This window comes from Heterodontus francisci, chromosome 32 (genome assembly GCF_036365525.1).
Source record: "Heterodontus francisci isolate sHetFra1 chromosome 32, sHetFra1.hap1, whole genome shotgun sequence".
NCBI classification, from domain to species: domain Eukaryota; kingdom Metazoa; phylum Chordata; class Chondrichthyes; order Heterodontiformes; family Heterodontidae; genus Heterodontus; species Heterodontus francisci.
In genome coordinates, this window is record NC_090402.1 from 16,067,137 (window position 1) to 16,086,089 (window position 18,953).

Below are 18,953 nucleotides of genomic sequence, written 5' to 3' on the forward strand. Positions count from 1 at the left end.
TCATAGGATAAAGGAGACAACATAAATCAATATTACCACTCTACAAGTCTGGATTCTGTCTACATGACTAACAAGAACTAAGGCCAATATACTGAGGTCAACTGGATGGAGACACACTCCTGAAAATACCTCTAGATCTCACAGTTCATAACAGGATGACACAACTATAGTTCAACTTATCTTATGATTATAAAGTTGAGGAGGATGCACTGCAACTACTGACCGAGCACGGAAACTCCTCAGCTCCAATTAATTTTATCCGCAGCTACGGCAGCAAATCTAAGCAACGGAAACACTCCTTTTGGAGAAGGACTCACTCTGCAGCCACAGCTCGAAATTCAGATGCTGGTCTAAAATTCGCCCGACTTACTTCAAGTCCCTGTTGACAGCATGAAGGTTCTCCTGAAAGTCACTGATGAACGCCTTTTCCTTGCCCTCCAGAGTCTCTTTGTTCTTCATCCCATCCTTGAGAGTGTCAAAGACGCGAGTGACACTGGAACGAAGCTGCTGAATAGCATTAATAGCATGAGCGAAAGCATCCAGATTTATCCCAACACTCAAAGAATCCGCCATCTTCCCACCGCTGCCTGGCGACCGCTTCAGCGCAAATTAATGACGAAAGCCGCGAAATGGGGACGCCCTGTGATGACGTAAAAGAGGTTAGCACATGCGCGGTCCAAAGGGACTACAATTCCCAGAACACAGCACGATGCCTATTACTTCCCAGGGACAATTACAAGAGTTTCTTGGTGTGCAACACCCAAGGGAAATGCAACAGTTACCGCACAGTTCATTATTTACTCACATATATCACAGGACCTTCTGTGTCAGACTGGGCAAGTGGCCTTGGCAAACTAAGTAAATCACCCTTGCTGTTAGTAACAGTAATTTCCCCATTGTTAACATCTGCATAATACCACCTTGGATGTTTTTGGAATTGCAGATAACCTGTACCTATTTATTGCAAGGGGAATCAAGTATAAAAGTAGGGAAGTTTTACTGCAGCTGTACAGGACCTTGGTGAGACTGCACTTGGAGGACTGTGTACAGTTTTGGTCTTATTTGAAAAAGGATATAATTGCATGAGAACGTTCACTCGACTAATTTTGGTGATAAAAGCTTGAACGGGTTGGGCCTATACCCATTGAAGCTGAGTAGAATGAGAGGTGATCTTATTGAAACACATAAGACCCTGAGGGGACTTGATAGAGTGGATACCGGGAAGATGTTTCCTCTTGTGGTGGAGACTAGAACTAGGGGACACAGTTTAAGAGTAAGAGGTCTCCCTTTTAAGACAGAGATGAAGAGAATTTTTTTTTTTCAAAGGTTGTTTAGTCTGTGGAATTCTCTTCCCCAGAAAGGAGTGGATGCTGGGTCATTGAACTTATTCAAGGCTGAGTTAGATTTTTGATAGACAAGGGATTCAAGGGTTATGGGTGGCAGACAGGAAAGTGGAGTTGAGACCACAACCAGATCAGCCATGATCCTATAGAATTGCAGAGGAGGTTTGAAAGGCCGAATGGTCTACTCCTGTTCCTACGTCCCTATGTACCTAAAGTAGACAATATAAATCAATAGTAACACTCAGATGGTTTGCTTGCACTTTACAAGTCTACAGTCTATCTATATCGCCAACAGGAACCTAAGGCAATGTAGAGGTCAGCTGGATGGAGAAACAAATTGCACAGTTTTGAAATTACATCAGGATCTCAATATTCATAAAAGAAAGACATTATTACAGTCCAATTTATCCTTTGTTGATAAAGTTGAGGACAATGTTTTGCAGTTACTGAGCCCTGAAACTCCAATGTATTTTATCTGCAGCTGCAAGCACTCAGATTCTCTGAATACATTAACCAATGTTAGATTTTGTGGTCAGCGGACCTCCCCTATCCTGGCGACAGTTTAAATCTGGCGCCAAGTCAAGGGGATCTCAGGTGTCCAGCAGCAGTGATGTCAGTAAGCAGGGTAAGCAGCCAATCACAATGAAGTATTCTCATAGACAGTTAAAAGTACTGAATCCCTTCACTTTTTTTAAATGTTCAGATAGCAAAATAAATGATTAGGATTGGATTAAATTAGAAGCTAAAGTAAAGATAAAAAGCTTTCAAAATGTTTTAAAATATGTGAGGATTTTTTGTCACAATGGAGAAATTTGACATTCCACAAATATAAAATTAGCTGTTCAGAACCAGTAAAGGTTTTGTAGCAGTAATTATGAAATTTGTAGGCCATTAAAAATCCAGTTACTCTTCATTCAACGAGGTGTAACTTTTTCAAGGGGTTTTAGAGTGAGTCTAACAGCAGAAAAGTGGAACTTGTCATCAATTTACTGATTGCTTAGGGATTGCAGTCTGGGGGATCTCTATGGAGTGACATAGACTCACTTCTGATTTCCGTATTATTCTGTGCATGGAGTAATGATGGCGAACACTGACAGTTTGCTGTCATTAACCTCACAAAATCCAGGCCAATGTGTTTGTCAAACTTTTTCCATTCAGTTTACAAGGCAGAAAAATGTGAGCGTATGCACCATGTGGTACTGAGCCATCTAAATTGCAAGTTAGGACCATCATGTGTACTGAATAAGCTCCTGCAATCAGGCGTTGCTACAATTGGCTCAGTGTCTTTGGGACAAGGTGTGGTGGAGGATTTAAATGGGGGCCACACCCAATGTTCCCTTTAAAATTTAGTTGCTGTGTGCAGCCTCTTGTTTTTAGTGCACAGTCTCTTTACATTTTTTACGTGATTGCGCACACGCAATTATCCCAGAACAAAGCCTGCATGCTACCTTTCATGCTGCTGCACAGTCGCATACCCACACAGCTTAGCGGGAACATTGGCCACCCCACTGGACATCATGCTGTGGCCCACCCATTGAAATCAGGCTCAGTTGTGATTGCTCTTCTGAACAAATCATCCATCAACATAGGAATACCAAGCGTGCATATGGTTTGAAGTTGGTTTATGTGCAGGAATAGTGCAGCTATAAGCTACAGCCAACAAGGCATCTATTCATTCCAAATAGACCATTACTTTCTATAATATAAACAAGGTATCTTTTATTCTTTCTGTTTGTGATAGTAACTGAACTACACATGAGGGTGTCATTGCTATCAGAGATTATTAGAAAATGAGATGATTAGAAAATAGTCTACACACTAACACTAATACTCTTTTTCATGCATATTTTCTGTCCCAGGCATTGCAGCATTTTTCACTATTTGAAGGGGCTACTCCTTCTGGCTGCATTTTTTCCTGCTGATATTTGTCTTTATTCTGACCTAAACATGCAGAATTGGGGAGGTGGTGGTGTAATGGTAATGGCACTAGACCAATAATCCAGCATACCTCAGTTAATGCTCTGAGGGCATGGGTTCAAATCCCACCATGGTAGATGGTGAAATTTGAATTCAATTCCTAAATCTGGGATTAAAAGCTAGTCTAATGCTGACTGTGAAACTATTGTCGATTGTTGTAAAAACCCATCTGGTTCACTAATGCCCTTTAGGGAAGGAAACCTGCTGTCCTTACCTGGTCTGGCCTCGTGACTCCAGGCCCATAGCAATATGATTGACTCTTAAATGCCTTCAGTGGGCTATTAGGGATGGGCAATAAATGCTGGCCTAGCCAGCGATGCCACATCCCACGAATGAATAAGAAACAATATTTCATCAGGTAATGATAGAGGATAAACAAGTCAGAAGACGTGGTGGTTAGTTTATTCTTGGACTTGATTAAATCAGCCATTCCCAAGCCCTGGATACAAAAGATCACCAGGTGGTGTGTCTTTGGTTGTTTGCTGAAATTTTCAGCCTTATTATGCACCCAGGAGACAAAGGGTTTTTAAATATTTGTTCTTCAGATATGGATGACACTGGCAAGGCTGTGTTAGCCCTTCCCTCGTTTCCCTGAGAAAGTGGTGATTGGGCTTCTCTTTGAACTACTGGCGTCCTTATGGTGAAGATACTTCCACAATGGTGTTAGGTAGGGCATTCCAGGACAATGACCCCACAACAATGAAAGTACAATGATATACATCCGGGTAAGGACAGTGTGTGACTTGGAGTTACCTAAATACTAGCTCTAGACTTACCTTGTCATCTCTTTTAGCCTTTTCAACCTTGATTGTGTCCTGCTCTATGGCCCTTGGCCCTTCACCCTCATATCTTAATTAAAGAGTTATCAGACTCTTCACTATCTCTCAGGAGTCAATTAAGACTAAATAATAAGACTAATAACTGGATTAGATTTGAATGGAGTGAGAGACCAGAGAAGCTGGGATTGTTCTCCTTGGAGCAGAGAGGACATTTAATAGAGGTGTTCAAAATCATGAGGGATTTTGAGAGAGGAGATAGCGAGAAACTGTTTCCACTGGCAGGAGATGCAATAACCAGAGAATACAGATTTAAGATATTTTGTCAAAAAATCCATTGGGGAAAGGCAGAGTTTTCTTTTTACACAAGAGTTGTTATTATCTCAAATGCTCTACCTGAAAGGATGATAGAAGCAGATTCTAGGGCAACTTTCAAAAGGTAAATGGATTTGAAACAGAGAAATTTGCAGGGCTATGGGGAAAGAGCAGGGGAATGGGATTAATTGAAAGAGCCAGCACAGCCATGATGGACCAAATAGTCTCCTCCTGTGTGTATGATTTTATGGGGAAATTTTAATCGAATCTGCCCATCAGGAAACTGACAATATTGGGTGCATGCTGGTTTTGAAGTCCATTGATGTAATGTAGTGCAGGATAAAAAACTGGTGGCCCACCGAATCTCGTAAGTTTTTTGCTCTGCGAGTTAAGTTAAAATTACCCCCTGTGATTATAACTGTACGCCAATCAGTCATTTGAGAAAACAAACGCTTTTGCACTAGTTTCACAAAGTTCAGACAGTGTTGACCTCCTGCGGAAAGGTGGTATCAGCACCACCGATCATCTTTTGCTCCAGTGCACAATGAGTCCAGCAGAATAGCTTCCAGTGAGCCCACAGCTGGACTATGCTCTCAGGCAGATAGCATTACTGATCCAGAAATATCTATTGAATTAGATCAATTTGCCCAATCAATAATTCCTATTTTTGAAGAGAAAGTTTAAGACTATCTAGGCAGGAGATCAGAAACTCAAAGAGGCCTCAGAATGACAAGTAAATAGGGTTAATCACAAGTGTTTCTATACTATTTAACAATTTTTTAATTATGGGATTGTTTTTGTCTGTCTGTTACACTTGTTAACTCTTGTCTCCTAAACGACACCAGAGCCAAACTGAGCCATAACAAACCAGGAAGGTCTCAGATTCAATTCCCAATCTGTGCCGATTTAACTGATCTCAGACAGAGTGGCATCAAGGACTCCACAATTGGCCTCAAAGTTCCCCAGGCTAAGGAATAAAAAACTAAAGCCATGACTCTGTTGTAATATGTAAATGTGTGGTTGTTGTTTGAGAACAGAATCTCAGTAGGTCATGATGTCTAATGTAGTTAATAGCCTGTTGGCACTCACTGATTTAGGCCCTTTAAGAAAATTTGAATCTGACACCAAATATAGTTGCAGCTGAACTGTTTATTGTATGACAGGTCTTAGCATTGGTCTTAGTATACAGAATATTTAGCAGTTTTGTCAACTGTGACTCAGTTGGTAGCACTCTTGCCTTTCAGTCACATGGTTGCAGGTTCAAATCCCACTCTCGGACTTAAGCACAACAATCAAGGTTGACACTCCAGTGGAGTGCTAGACTATTGAAAGTGCTGTCTTTTGGATGAGACATTTAACCGAGGCCCTGGTTGCTCTCTCAGGCAAACGTAAAAGATCCCACAGCACTATTTCAAGGAAGAGTAGGGGAGTTAGCCCCGGTGTCCTGGCCAACATTTATCCCTCAATCAACACCACAAAAACAGATTATCTGGTCATTATCACATTGCTGTTTATGGGAGCTTGCCGTGTGCAAATTGGCTGTCGCCTTTCCTACATTACTGCAGTGACTACACTTCAACAGTACTTCGTTGGCTGTAAAGTGCTTTGGGATGTCTGGTAGTTGTGAATGGTGCTATATAAGTGCAAGTCTTTCTTTTTAACAGCACACAAGAAAAGAAATGACAGTTATCCCATTCTTTCCTTGGGTAGAGGGAAGTAAACTCATGGATCCTTGTCTGGAACATCCACAAAAATCAAGAGTTCTTAACACTCTGTCTTATAGTAAGCCTGTCATGTATGCTTGAATAGGTTGGACATAGCTGCCTACTTCCCATATTGCTTCTTCCAGATTATGGAATGTGTAGGCTTCCCTTACCTGTGTCTGAACTTTCTCAGTGCTTGCTTCCAATCCCTGAAACAGACTGCAGTGAAAACAAATTTCAGGAGTATCCTTTGTTAGCTATATCCCTCCGCCTTACAGGTTGTTTAATTTGACCATTTCTGTCTTTTTAGCTGTTCATATGTTCATGCTTAATCTAATTTCTATGAGTGAGATGATTATATGTATTAAGATGCCTAAGCTAAACATGAGTGATTTATATGTTTTCTATGTTTAAAACACCTAATCTAAACTAATTTTTATGTACTGAAAAATGGCACATAAAATACATAATCTTACTGATTCACACAGGACAATTGGGCACTAATAGCTGGTCATGTTTGACACTGTAAAATACACTACCTTTTATATGTTGTTAAATGTTAGCCCCCGAGAAATAGCTCTGTGTTTCCCCACTCTTTCTGTTCCCCAAATCTTGTCTTGGCTTTAAGGCAGGAACCATCATTAACTGAGGGCCAGGCCCAAGCATTCACTTGTTTGGATCTCACAAACTCAACATATGGCTGATTTTTAACAATGCAGCCACATATTCTCCCCCACAGCATCTCCCCTTACACACTTTGTTGCCCAAATATAGTCACACACCTCATGATGTTTTTCACAGGCAGAGCTTTTCCTAATTGGTAGGAATAATTTTAATTTGGTTTCTATTTACACAATGTAGACTTCTGTCAGCTTGTGCGAGATGTGATGTGTTGCTGATTTCCCATGCATGGCATGCTTCTTAGGAAAATATAAATGATTGAATATTCCTTATTGAAATCCTATAATGCAGGAGTATCCAACCTGCACTCCCAAGGTTACGTGGGTTCCCCCAAGTCATGGAAATCCAGTCTTCAAAATGCAGGCAACTCAGTCCTACTTGCATTTCTATATTTAATTTTCTGCTTGGTTCTATGTGGGATTTTATGGGTTTAGAGGTTTGGAAAAAGCTGTACAATGCTATTGCTGTTGCCCAAGGGATGGATGAATCCTACATGAGAACACCAAGCCTGTTAGTATAAGTAGCTTGAGCTATAATGAAAGTAGGATTTCAAATTAATGGGAACAAGGATTAAAATTTACATGTGCCCCTAAAGGTTACAATGTAGGAAACCAATTTGCACACAGCCAGGTCTCACAAACAGCAATTAAATAATTGACCAGACAATCTGTTTTAGGTGTTGATTAAGTGATAAATGTTGGCCAAGACACTGGGAGAACTCGCCTGCTCTTCTTTGAATAAAGCCGTGGGATTTTTTACATTCACCTGAAAGGGCAGGTTGAACATCTCAACTGAAAGGCAGCACTTCCAACAGAACTAGAAGCCTGAATGTCCTGGCATTACGTCCAACCTGTGGCCAAAGCCACTGAGGTGCTAGAGGTTGCACACCTCAGGTGTGTTGAAAAGGGTCAAGCAAGTGGAATAATCCCATCCGAACTGACCCACATTCAGACAGAGTTCCTCATCAGTGTGAGGTCCCCGAAAACTCCCATGCCCTGTGCCTCATAACTTGTGCCATCTCCTGGAAATTCTCTCCATGCCATTTTATTCTGCACATAACCATTTTCTGTACAGGTTGCTCCTGCATACATTCCACGCACTCGTCATCTTGTCATTTGGTGGAGACCCCAATAGAGGGCACTTTACACAGGAGTCCTCCCCTGCACCATTGGGGATCTGGGGTGGAGAATATTGCACAGATGAGTTCCATCAAACTAGTTTTACCTCACTTCACCGACTTCTAAGCCATTGTAGCTTTTGTGGCCTGGATAAGTCTATATTTCAGATCTGCACAGAGTGTGAGAGGTTGAAATCCTTCTTTCATTATTTGAGGGGGTTGCTCCTCACTTCAGTCCCATGCTCCTGATTCTTTGGCTGCCCGCACAGAGGGTGGGGTGTTGGGGGGGGTAGGTGGGTTCAAATCTGATGACCACTTCATGGGCCTGGCCAAGGTGGCCATCCACAGGTCAGGGTTGGACACAGCCCATGGGGGTAGCCATTCTAGTATCCTGCCTCTCTTCCACCAGCTTGTCCAAGCCTGGATGGCTCTGGAGAATGAGCACATGGTCCAGCAGTACCTTTGAGACTTCCCATGACTGGTGGACACCACAGGTACTGGAGGGCATATTGGGCACGAGTTACACATTATTACTTAATTTGATGTTTCCTTTTTTTGTGATTTGGGTTTTTATTAATTGTGACCCTCTAAAAGGGTGCACTTTTTGATTTGTTTTGGTTTGTTGACACTGGGGCAACTTTATGGCTTGCTAAAGAAAAGGTCCAACATTACTGCACTCATTATTGAATAATAAAAATAACTTAGATAACTCTGATGAGATTTTTACTTGCAACTATTGTTTGTATCCCAGCCAAGGTCAAACCACACCACTGCCAACAATAACATTTATTGAGAAATAAATGAGACAAAGAGGTTGAAAACCTATTAAAATTAATATTGTTTTTCTCAGTTCTTACAGTGAGATACATTTTTCATAAAATGAGTAGTCCACTGAAAATAGGTACAATTTAGTGGTTCCGTATTTTGGGGAATGAACAAATCACTAGTCTGTCCTGTAGGTTTGTCCTACATGAAAAGCCATATTGATTTTTGCAAACTGTATTTTTATTGATTATTTTGGAGCTCAAGCACTACCTGACAAAGACAACATTAATCTTCTCCGTTCACTTAAAACCAATCAGTAGAGCTCAAAGTCAGCCTAATTTGTAACCTTTGATCTTCAGGTATTTTGCTGACACATGGAGAAAAGCTGTGAAAATGCTGTTGCTGCTGACAACCGTGCATCTGCTGCCTGTGCAGGTGTATATTATCGAAGAAGAGAGAAACAGCAGAATGCTGCTTTCAAGTCTCATCTGTGGCTCAGTGGTAGCACTCTCGCTACTGAGTCAGAAGATTGGGAGTTTAAGCTTCACTCCAGAGACTTGAGCACCTAATCTAGGCTGACACTTCAGTGCAGTACTGAGAGAGTGCTGCACTGTCGGAAGTGCTGTCTTTCAGATCACTCGGTAAACTGAGGCCCCTTTCAGGTGGTTTTAAAAGATCCCACAACACTACTCAAAGTAGACCAGGGCACTTTTTCCCAGTGCCCTGGCTGATATTTGTCTCTCAACCAAGAACAGAAGGGGCAGTTCTGGGCGTAGTTTTAGGAAATGAAGCTGGGCAGGTGGAAGGGGTATCAGAGGGAGAGCATTTTGGTGGTTGTGATCAGAATTCAGATAAACCTACAGTAGTTATTGAAAAGATAGGCCGAGAGTAGAAGTTTTAAATTGGGAAAAAGTCAATTTTACTAAGCTAAGAGCAAAAAAGGAAGATATGTCAGATACCAAGAGCCAATTACTGCAGAAAGCCTAGAGGAGTAAGTGCAGGGGTAAAATTACAAAGGAAATTAGGAAAGCAAATAGAGGGCATGAAAAAATATTGACAAGTAAAATCACAGAAAACCCAAAGATGTTTTATAAGCACATAAAGAGCTAGAGGACAACTAAGGAAAGAGAAGATAAAAGCAAAATACTGCGGATGCTGGAAATCTGAAATAAAAACAAGAAATGCTGGAACCACTCAGCAGGTCTGGCAGCATCTGTGAAAAGAGAAGCAGAGTTAACGTTTCGGGTCAGTGACCCTTCTTCGGAACTGACAAATATTAGAAAAGTCACAGGTTATAAGTAGGTGAGGTGGGGGTGGGGCAAGAGATAACAAAGGACGTCGAGATTGGACCAGGCCACATAGCTGACCAAAAGGTCACGGAGCAAAGGCAAACAATATGTTAATGGTGTGTTGAAAGACAAAGCATTAGTACAGATTAGGTGTTAATACACTGAATATTGAACAGCAGCAAGTGCAAACCTGAAAAAAAACTGTGGGTAAGCAAACTGAACAAACTAAGATGAAATGAAATAAATGCAAAAAAAAAGATTGTAAAAAATGTAAAAAATAATGTAAAAAAAAAAGGAAGATAAAATAACTAAAAATGAAAGTAAAATGGGGGGCTGTCATGCTCTGAAATTATTGAACTCAATGTTCAGTCCGGCAGGCTGTAGTGTGCCTAATCGGTAGATGAGATGCTGTTCCTCGAGCTTGCATTGATGTTCACTGGAACACTGCAGCAATCCCAGGACAGAGATGTGAGCATGAGAGCAGGGGGGAGTGTTGAAATGGCAAGCAACCGGAAGCTCAGGGTCCTGCAAGCAGTGTGGTCTCCTCTACATTGGGGAGACCAAGCGCAGACTGGGTGACCGCTTTGCGGAACATCTCCGCTCAGTCCGCATCAGGAATACTTTATGAATACTTTGCGTCTGTCTTCACAAAATAGGGGACAATGCAGACATTGTAGTTAGGGAGGTGGAGTATGAAGTACTGAATGGGCTAAACATAGTAAGAGAGGAAAATTAAGGGGTTTAGCATCTTTATAAGTGGATAAATCACCAGGTCCAGATGAAATGTAATGGAAATAGCGGAGGCTCTGACCATCACTTTCCAATCCTCTCTGGCTACAGGAGTGGTAGCAGAGGACTGGAGAACTTCTAACATTACACGGTAGTTTAAAAAGGGAGTAAGGGATAGACAAAGCAATCACAGGCCAGCCAGCCTAACCTCGGTGGTCAGCAAATTATGGGAAAAATTTCTGAGGGACAGTATAAATCGTCATCTAGAAAGACATGGATTAATCAAAGACAGTCAATATGAATTTTGTAATGGGAAGGTCCTGTCTGATAACTTGATTGAATTTTTTGACATGGCAGTGTGATATAGTCTACATGGATTTTAGCAAGTCTTTTGACAAGGTCCCACATGGAAGACTGGTCAGAAAAGTAGGAGCCCATGGGATCCAAAGCAAATTGGATCCAAAATTGGCTCAGTGGCAGGAAGTAAAGGGTCGCCAGGGGTTTTTCTGACTAGGAGATTGTTTCCAGTGGGGTTCTGCAGAGCTCAGTAATAGATCTCTTGCTTTTGGTGCTATATATCATTGATTTAGACTTAAAAGAGGGGGGTATGATTAAGAAGTTTTCAGATGATACAGAAATTGGGCATGTGGTTGACGTTGAGGTAGAAAGCTGTAGACTGCAGGAATATATCAATGGACTGGTCAGGTGGACAGAAAAGTGGAAATGGAATTCAATCTGGAGAAATGTAAGGTAATGCATTTGGGAAGGATAAACAAGGCATGGGAATATTCAATAAATGGTAGGATGCTGAGAAGTGTAGAGGATCAGAGGGAACTTGAAGTGTACGTCCACAGATCCCTGAGGTAGCAGGACAGGGAGATAAGGTGGTTAAGAAGGCATATGGGATACTTTCCTTTATTAGTCAAGGCATAGAATAAGAGCAGAGCGGTTATGCTAGAACTGTATAAAGCATTAGTTAGACCACAGCTGGAGTACTGCGTACAGTTCTGGTCACTGCATTACAGGAAGGATGTGATCACACTAGAGAGGGTACAGAGGAGATTTATGAGGATGTTGCCAGGAATGGAGAATTTTAACTGTGAAAAGTTTAGATCGGTTGGAATTGGTTTCTTTGAAACAGATGAGGCTGAGGGGAGATTTAATTGAGGTGTATAAAATTATGAAGGGACTAAAATAGAGTGGATGCGAAGAACCTACTTCCCTTAGCAGGGAGGTCAATAATCAGGAGAAATAGATTTAACGTAATTAGCAGAAGGATTAGAAGGGAGTTGAAGAGAATTGTTTTCACCCAGAGGGTAGTGGGGGTCTGGAACTCACTGCCTGAAAGGATGGTTGAGGCAGCAACCCTCATCAAATTTAAGAAAACACATGGATATGCAGTTGATGTACGATTAGGCAGGATAACTCTTTTACAGCTGGCAAAGACATGATGGGCTGAATGGCCTCCTTCTGTGCCGTAACTTCTAACATCACTGAAAGCAGATTATCTGATCATTCTCACATTTCTCTTTGTGGGATATTGCTGTGTGCAGATTGGCTGCCGCAGTTTCCTACATTGACTACACTTCAAAAGAACTTCATTGATTGTAAAGCGCTTTGGGACATCCTGAGGTCATGAAAGCGATATAACTGCAAGTTCTTTCTTTTTTATGCTGCAATTACCAGTCCAACATCAGTAGCTGCAGTATTGGATCCAGTCAGACAACATGCTATTTACGCTGCCTGGATTCAGTGGCAATTTTCCAGCTCAGGGAAAAGCTCTTCCCTATTGCAACATAAGTGTCTAGGTGGGAGAGTCCGCACTTTGTAAATGTTTTAAGTCAATTCCAAGTACATTGTGTGTTTAAACCAGTTTTGACAACATGCCAAAGTTATACTTCATGGGAGAGCAGACCAGTGTTGTCAGGTCACCTCACAGGGCCCCCTCTCTCCAAGACCAGGTTGATATCCGTCTCCCGAAGATACTGCAACTTCAATGTCACTTTCAGCGCCATAAACAATTTTTGGCAATCCCAAAGTTACAGTGTAAATGCACCCTAAATCACATCAAAAAAATGTGAAGTTAACATTTTTAGAAATGATAAGGCAAAAGTAAATCAATTATGGCAGGTATCATACTTCACACCCTTCTTCCTCACCTAACATTGACTAACATAGACTTCGATATTTACAGGGAGGCAGAGAAGGAAATACAAATACTGGGAAGGTAGAGGTCCTCTGAATTTAATGGCAGGATCTAACTAGAATTTCTTTTACTCCGTTTTTTCACAGCAACTGGCCTAATTGAGAGGCTGGTGAGATGCCAGGCGGGAAAACCTGCCCCGCTAATAGAGATCGGGGTTCATTGTGTGGACGGGGGCTTGGAGCACATATGCAAGGAGGAATGGAAAAATCAAGGGGGAATGGAGGCAGTGGTCGCTAATTGAGAGAGATTGCAGGGGAGGAATTGGATGGCGAGGAGGAGAGATTGGATGGTGAGGGAAAGAGATCAGATTGTGAGGGGATAGATCCAATGGCGGGGGAGAGGGATCGGATTGCAGGGGCATAGATCCAGCAGTGGAGGAGAGAGAGCAGATGGAGCGGGGGACAGATCGGATCATAGGGAGTCAGGGTTGGCTGATCACAGCAGCTTTGCTTGAGTGGCCAGGGGATCAGGGGAAGCACTCCTGCTCCTACTAGCCCACAAGCAGTGCTGGAAAAGCATTTAGCTGCTGGATCTGGCAGCTCCCCGCCTCCCTTCAGTTGCTGGGTTTCCTGAGCCCTGGGAAACTTGATGGCTGAAGGGTAAATTTAAATGGCTGCCAAAATCTGAAAAAGAGAGCCTCGTTTAAATATTATAATCGCTGACCAGCCTCTCTAGAATGGGTTACTCAGACACCCCCAAACCTGCCGTGGTTAAACCAGAAGTAGGCACATTCACGGCAGGTTGATGTTGTATTTCTCATTTTTACCAATTTAACCCCCCACTACTCCCCAACTCTTTCCAGCCCACTGTGGGGGTATGTGGGGGGGGGGGTTAAAATTTCCCCCATTGAGTCCCAGCAGGGGATATTGCATAATAATAAAGAGTAAGAGCCCTAGCTGATCTTTCCACCTTCTAGCCCAGTGAGGAGTCAGGTCACCTACAGAACCTCCACCACGGCAATGCCACAGATGAGGACGGATAGACTTAGCACAGACCAGGAGTCATGGAGAGATTTACATTGAAACAGCAAACAGGGAAAGCAGGAATCATCCATCAAACGATGGTTGAAACCTGCCAAGAATGAGTAATGTTTAACACTCTACAAGTACCCTGGGTTTAAGTTTAAAATGTTTACCTGATAACGGATCTTCCAGTATGGAGATACAAAGGAATTTTTTTAATTCATTCATGTGATATAGTTCCAAGTCAGGATGATGTGTGGCTTGGAGGGAAACTTGCAGGTGGTGGTGTTCCTATGCAACTGCTGCCCTTGTCCTTCTAGGTGGTAGAGGTCGCGGGTTTGGAAGGTGCTGTCTAAGGAGCCTTGGTGTGTTGCTGCAGTGCATCTTGTAGATGGTACACACTGCTGCCACTGTGTGTCGGTGATGGAAGGAGTGAATGGTTGTGCATGGGGTGCCAATCAAGCGGGCTGCTTTGCCCTGGATGGTGTCGAGCCTCTTGAGTGTTGTTGGAGCTGCACCCATCCAGGCAAGTGGAAAGTATTCCACCGCACTCCTGACTTGTGCCTTGAGATGGTGGACAGGCTTTGGGGAGTCAGGAGGTGAGTTGCTCGCGCAGAATTCCCAGCCTCTTAATATTGAGTCAAAGCTCCCTCAGTAGCTCAGTGAATGCATGACTCTCTGGTAAGACAGTGGGCTATATAGATCATAGAGGTCCCAGATCTGATCCCTATACTGTGTCCAGCTAGCTGATTTCAAATGTGGGGAGGCAGCCATATCATTACAACTGTCTTCAGTTCCTCAGGTTAAGAGGGGTGAAAGATACAGTCAGAAGTTCTTTTTTCCTATTCATTCTTGAAATTTGGATGTCTCTGGCAAGGCCAGCATTTATTGTCCATCCCAAGTTGCCCTTGAGAAGGTGCTGGTGAGCCTTCTTCTTGAACTACTGCAATCCATGTGGTGTAGGTACCCCCACAGTCCTCCTAGGGAGGGAGCTCCCTAATTTTGACCCCAAGGCAATGAAGGAACAGCATTATATTTGAAGTCGGGATGGTTTGTGACTTGGAGGGGAACTTGGAGGTGATGGTGACCCGTGCACCTGCTGCTCTTGTCCTTCTAGGTGGTGGAGGTCATGGGTTCAGGAGGTACTGCCAAAGACACTTTGGTCAGTTGCTGCAGTGCATACTATGGATGGTACACACTGCAGCTATGGTGTGCCAGTGGTTCAGGGAGTGAATGTTTAATCTGCTCCTGATTACTATCCACTACCCGGGTAAAAAATGCACATGAAGCAAGTTGGGGCAGTGTTGAATTTGATAATTGTGAGGTGATGCATTTTGGCAGAAGGGATAGGCTGAGGCAATATATACTTATTGGCACAGTTCTAAAGAGTGTGCAGGAACAGAGGGACCTGGGGGTGCATGTGCATCAATGTTGGGAGGTGGCAGGACATAGAAAGTAGTTAGCAAAGTATATGGGATCTTGGGCTTCATAAATAGAAGCATTGAGTACAAAAGCAGGGAAGTTATGCTGAACCTTTATGAAGCTCTGTTTAGGCCCCAACTGGAGTATTGCTTTCAGTTCTGTTCACCACACTTTAGGAAGAATGTGAGGGTCCTTGGGAGGGTGCAGGGGAAATTTACCAGAATTGTTCCAGGGATGGGGGATTTAAGTTACAAGGTTAAGTTGGAAAAGCTGGGGTTGTTCTCCTTGGAGAAAAGGAGATTGGGAGGAGATTTGGTAAAGGTGTACAAGATTATGACAGGCTTAAATAAGTTAGACAAGGAAACACTGTTCCCATTAACCAATGCTACAAGGACTAGGGACACAGATTGAAGGTTTTGGACAAGTGATTCAGGGGGAATATGAGGAAGAACTTTTTTACGCAGCAGGTGGTCATGACCTGAATCTTGCTGCCCACAAGGGTGGTGGAAGTGGAGACAATCAATGACTTCAAAAGGAAATTGGATGGGCACTTGAAGGAAATAGACTTGCAGAGCAATAGGGATTGGGCGGGGGAGTGGAACGGATTGGATTGCTCAGGGAAGAGCCGGCATGGACTCGATAGGCGAATGACCTCTTTCTGTGCCGTAAATGACTCAACGACTCGATGACATTCACAACCTAGGTTCACACATGAAAGATGAAACTTGGATGAGGCACGAGAGGGCTGCTGGTGGTGCTGGGATTGTAACACTAAACAGGAAGGAAAAGGAAGAAATTTAGGTAGAAAAATAAAAAGACTTAAAAACACTCATAATATTTCTTCGGCATTCCAGTCAGAAAAGGAATCCTTTATTTTAACCTTGGTAAGTGGATTGCAGACTCATCAAAGAGCTGTCTCACTCCAGAACATCAGAAAATCTGTTCACAAAGGGAACAGGGATGTTATTAAAGGATAACAGTGGGAATAGCATATTAAGTTCAATCGAAGGCTACGCCTATGGGAGAACTGTGCTGGAAGGTTACCATGGCAAAATATAAGCAACGCAAATGAGAGACATTTGAGAGAAACACACTTTCAGTCAAGTCAATAATTCTGTCCTCACCTAGAAAAAGATGTACATTCTTAGTGATGCTGTCTGATACTGGGATGTGAAAATATTTTTTTTGTTTAGAGATACAGCACTGAAACAGGCCCTTCGGCCCACCGAGTCTGTGCCGACCAACAACCACCCATTTATACTAATCCTACATTAATCCCATATTCCCTACCACATCCCCACCATTCTTCTACCACATACCTACACTAGGGGCAATTTACAATGGCCAATTTACCTATCAACCTGCAAGTCTTTGGCTGTGGGAGGAAACCAGAGCACCCGGTGGAAACCCACGCGGTCACAGGGAGAGCTTGCAAACGCCGCACAGGCAGTACCCAGAACTGAACCTGGGTCGCTGGAGCAGTGAGGCTGCGGTGCTAAACCACTGCGCCGCTGTGCCGCCCTATGAACTCTCTGAGGTCAGAGTGGGCACCTCTTATGTTTTGTTTCTTCACAGAATTGTTACAGCACAGAAGGAGACCATTCAGCCCATCATGTCTGCACCGGCTTTCCAAGTGAGCAATTCACTTAAATACCATTCCCCACCTTCTCCCCATAATCCTATTTAAATTCCACCAGCTGCGCACCTCCCAGAAACCCTCCCAACAACAGAGCTGAGTAGCAGGGACTGTTGCTTTGAATCCTGGATAAACAACCCCTTCCATCGATCATCCCGTTCCCACCCACCAGCAGGTTGCATTTCCCTCGGGTTCGAGTGGTAACTGATGAGGCCTCTGCCTCTAACAGTAAACTGTTAACCTTGGCAATGTGAGGCCTGGGAGATTTTAAATCCCAGGCCTCACATTGCCAAGGCTAACAGTTTACTGTTCACCTCAGCCTCCAGTTACACGACTTCCATCCTGGCTTAGAATCGTGGCTCTTCTACCTAGAGCATATCCATCACACACCCATGTGTCACACATTGCTATATTATGCAAAGAATGACACATCACACCTGACCAATCTTTTAAAAAAATTTAAAAGATAGACAAAGAAAGCCAGCTATTTTCTACTGTTTTTTCTGAGCTCGGTAGGCTGCTGTCTCCCTAAAACTAGGAGCCAGCGATTTACAAGCAGTTGCCAATCTACAGAAACTTTGCTAAACAATTGGCCTTGATGTAACCTCATAATCTGTCTATTTACACCATAATGGGGCAGGTTAGGCTAAACACAGCCCCATTTTGCAGCCAAACATCACAATGTGCCATCCAATGCCGACCCATCTGCAATGCCACAGGAGACCAGCTCATTTAAAGTAAAAACCCATGAACTCTATTGCATTTTTTACAATTATGTAAATATATATTTTCACAACATGAAAAAATGAACTTACTGTTACAGATTTAGTTCAGGAGTGAGAAGAGGGTGTTTGAGAGTACATGTTTTCCTGGTAGGACTGATAACCTTTATGACAATCTCTAATGATTTTGGCCTTTACAAGGCTGGATTTTAATGAGGGACCCAGCACCCATGTGAAATTATGAGTCTGCTATAGACTAGGGATTTATTATAACAGAGACATTGTGATGCAGAGTGTGCTGTCTGAGTGCAGGAGGCTCCTGCTCCATGTGACTTGTGATTAGGGCAGAGTTGGGGATGAAAACATTTTCCTTGTCGGTCCCATGGCTGGATGAGTGGGCAAGAGGACTTTCCCCTTTAAAGGTGCAGGTCTCTTAAAGTGGCTTGCTTTGTAATAGCAAAGTTGTACATATCTGATACAAAATAAAATTCAAAAAAAAGTCCTTCACATTGTTGGACTACAGCCTCAATTCTAGCCCTTCCAATTAAAAAAGATATTATGGATGGAGTGGGTGGCAGAGGGCTATGAGATGTTTACTGGGTCTGGATCACTTTAACAGCTGAGCAGAACTTCACCTCTCTTTAAACCAGATAATAATGTCCTTTATCGCTGGGTCATTGACAGGTGAGGGCCACCAGCAGGTAGTGACATGACTGCACATGAAAAAAACGTTCATTTGGCACAGGTTCAAACAGAGTTTCATAGATTCATCATTGATTCAATGTTAATTATGAAATGCCCTCTTGTCTCTCCAATTGTGGTATGCACTTTTTATGTAGTGAACATAAAAGATTGACTGGGGTCAGTCAAAATTAGTGGGTGAGAAACAAAATAGAACTTAGCTCCTTCTCATTTGGCAGAGCTGGTATCAGCCGTCAGTTTCTTAAGGTGTTCGGTGATGCCATCTGGTGGTCATGTGGGCTGCAGAGCATTTTAAACCATATACCATGGCAGGAAACAGCAGCCATTGTGTTTATTAACCTTTAAAGTATTTAGAGATGCCGTTTTATTTTGCTAACTGTACAGGATCCCTTGTAATTCATCAGGAAGAAGGTTAAATTTGTATTGCTTTAAACTGGCCTGACCAGTTTATGAGCAACTAATACTGCAGATGCTGGAAATCTGAAATAAAAACAGAAAATGCTGGAAATACTCAGTTCTGATGAAAGGTCATCGACCTGAGAAACATTAACTCTGTTTCTCTCTCCACAGATGCTGCCCAAACTGCTGAGTATTCCCAACTATTCATT

General features: G+C 42.8%; 1 protein-coding gene across 5 annotated transcripts in view; it reads right to left on the reverse strand.

Moving 5' to 3' along the window:
• The window catches only part of med27 (mediator complex subunit 27), a 286,804-nt gene extending 286,207 nt beyond the window's left edge, over positions 1–597 (reverse strand). For all 5 annotated transcript variants that reach the window (XM_068012325.1, XM_068012326.1, XM_068012323.1 and 2 more), the window contains exon 1: positions 371–597. In XM_068012325.1, coding sequence (XP_067868426.1) covers positions 371–573 — 203 coding nt within the window. In that variant the 5' untranslated portion in view covers positions 574–597. The remainder of the gene's footprint in view (positions 1–370) is intronic.
• Between the last annotated feature and the right edge of the window lie 18,356 nt (positions 598–18,953).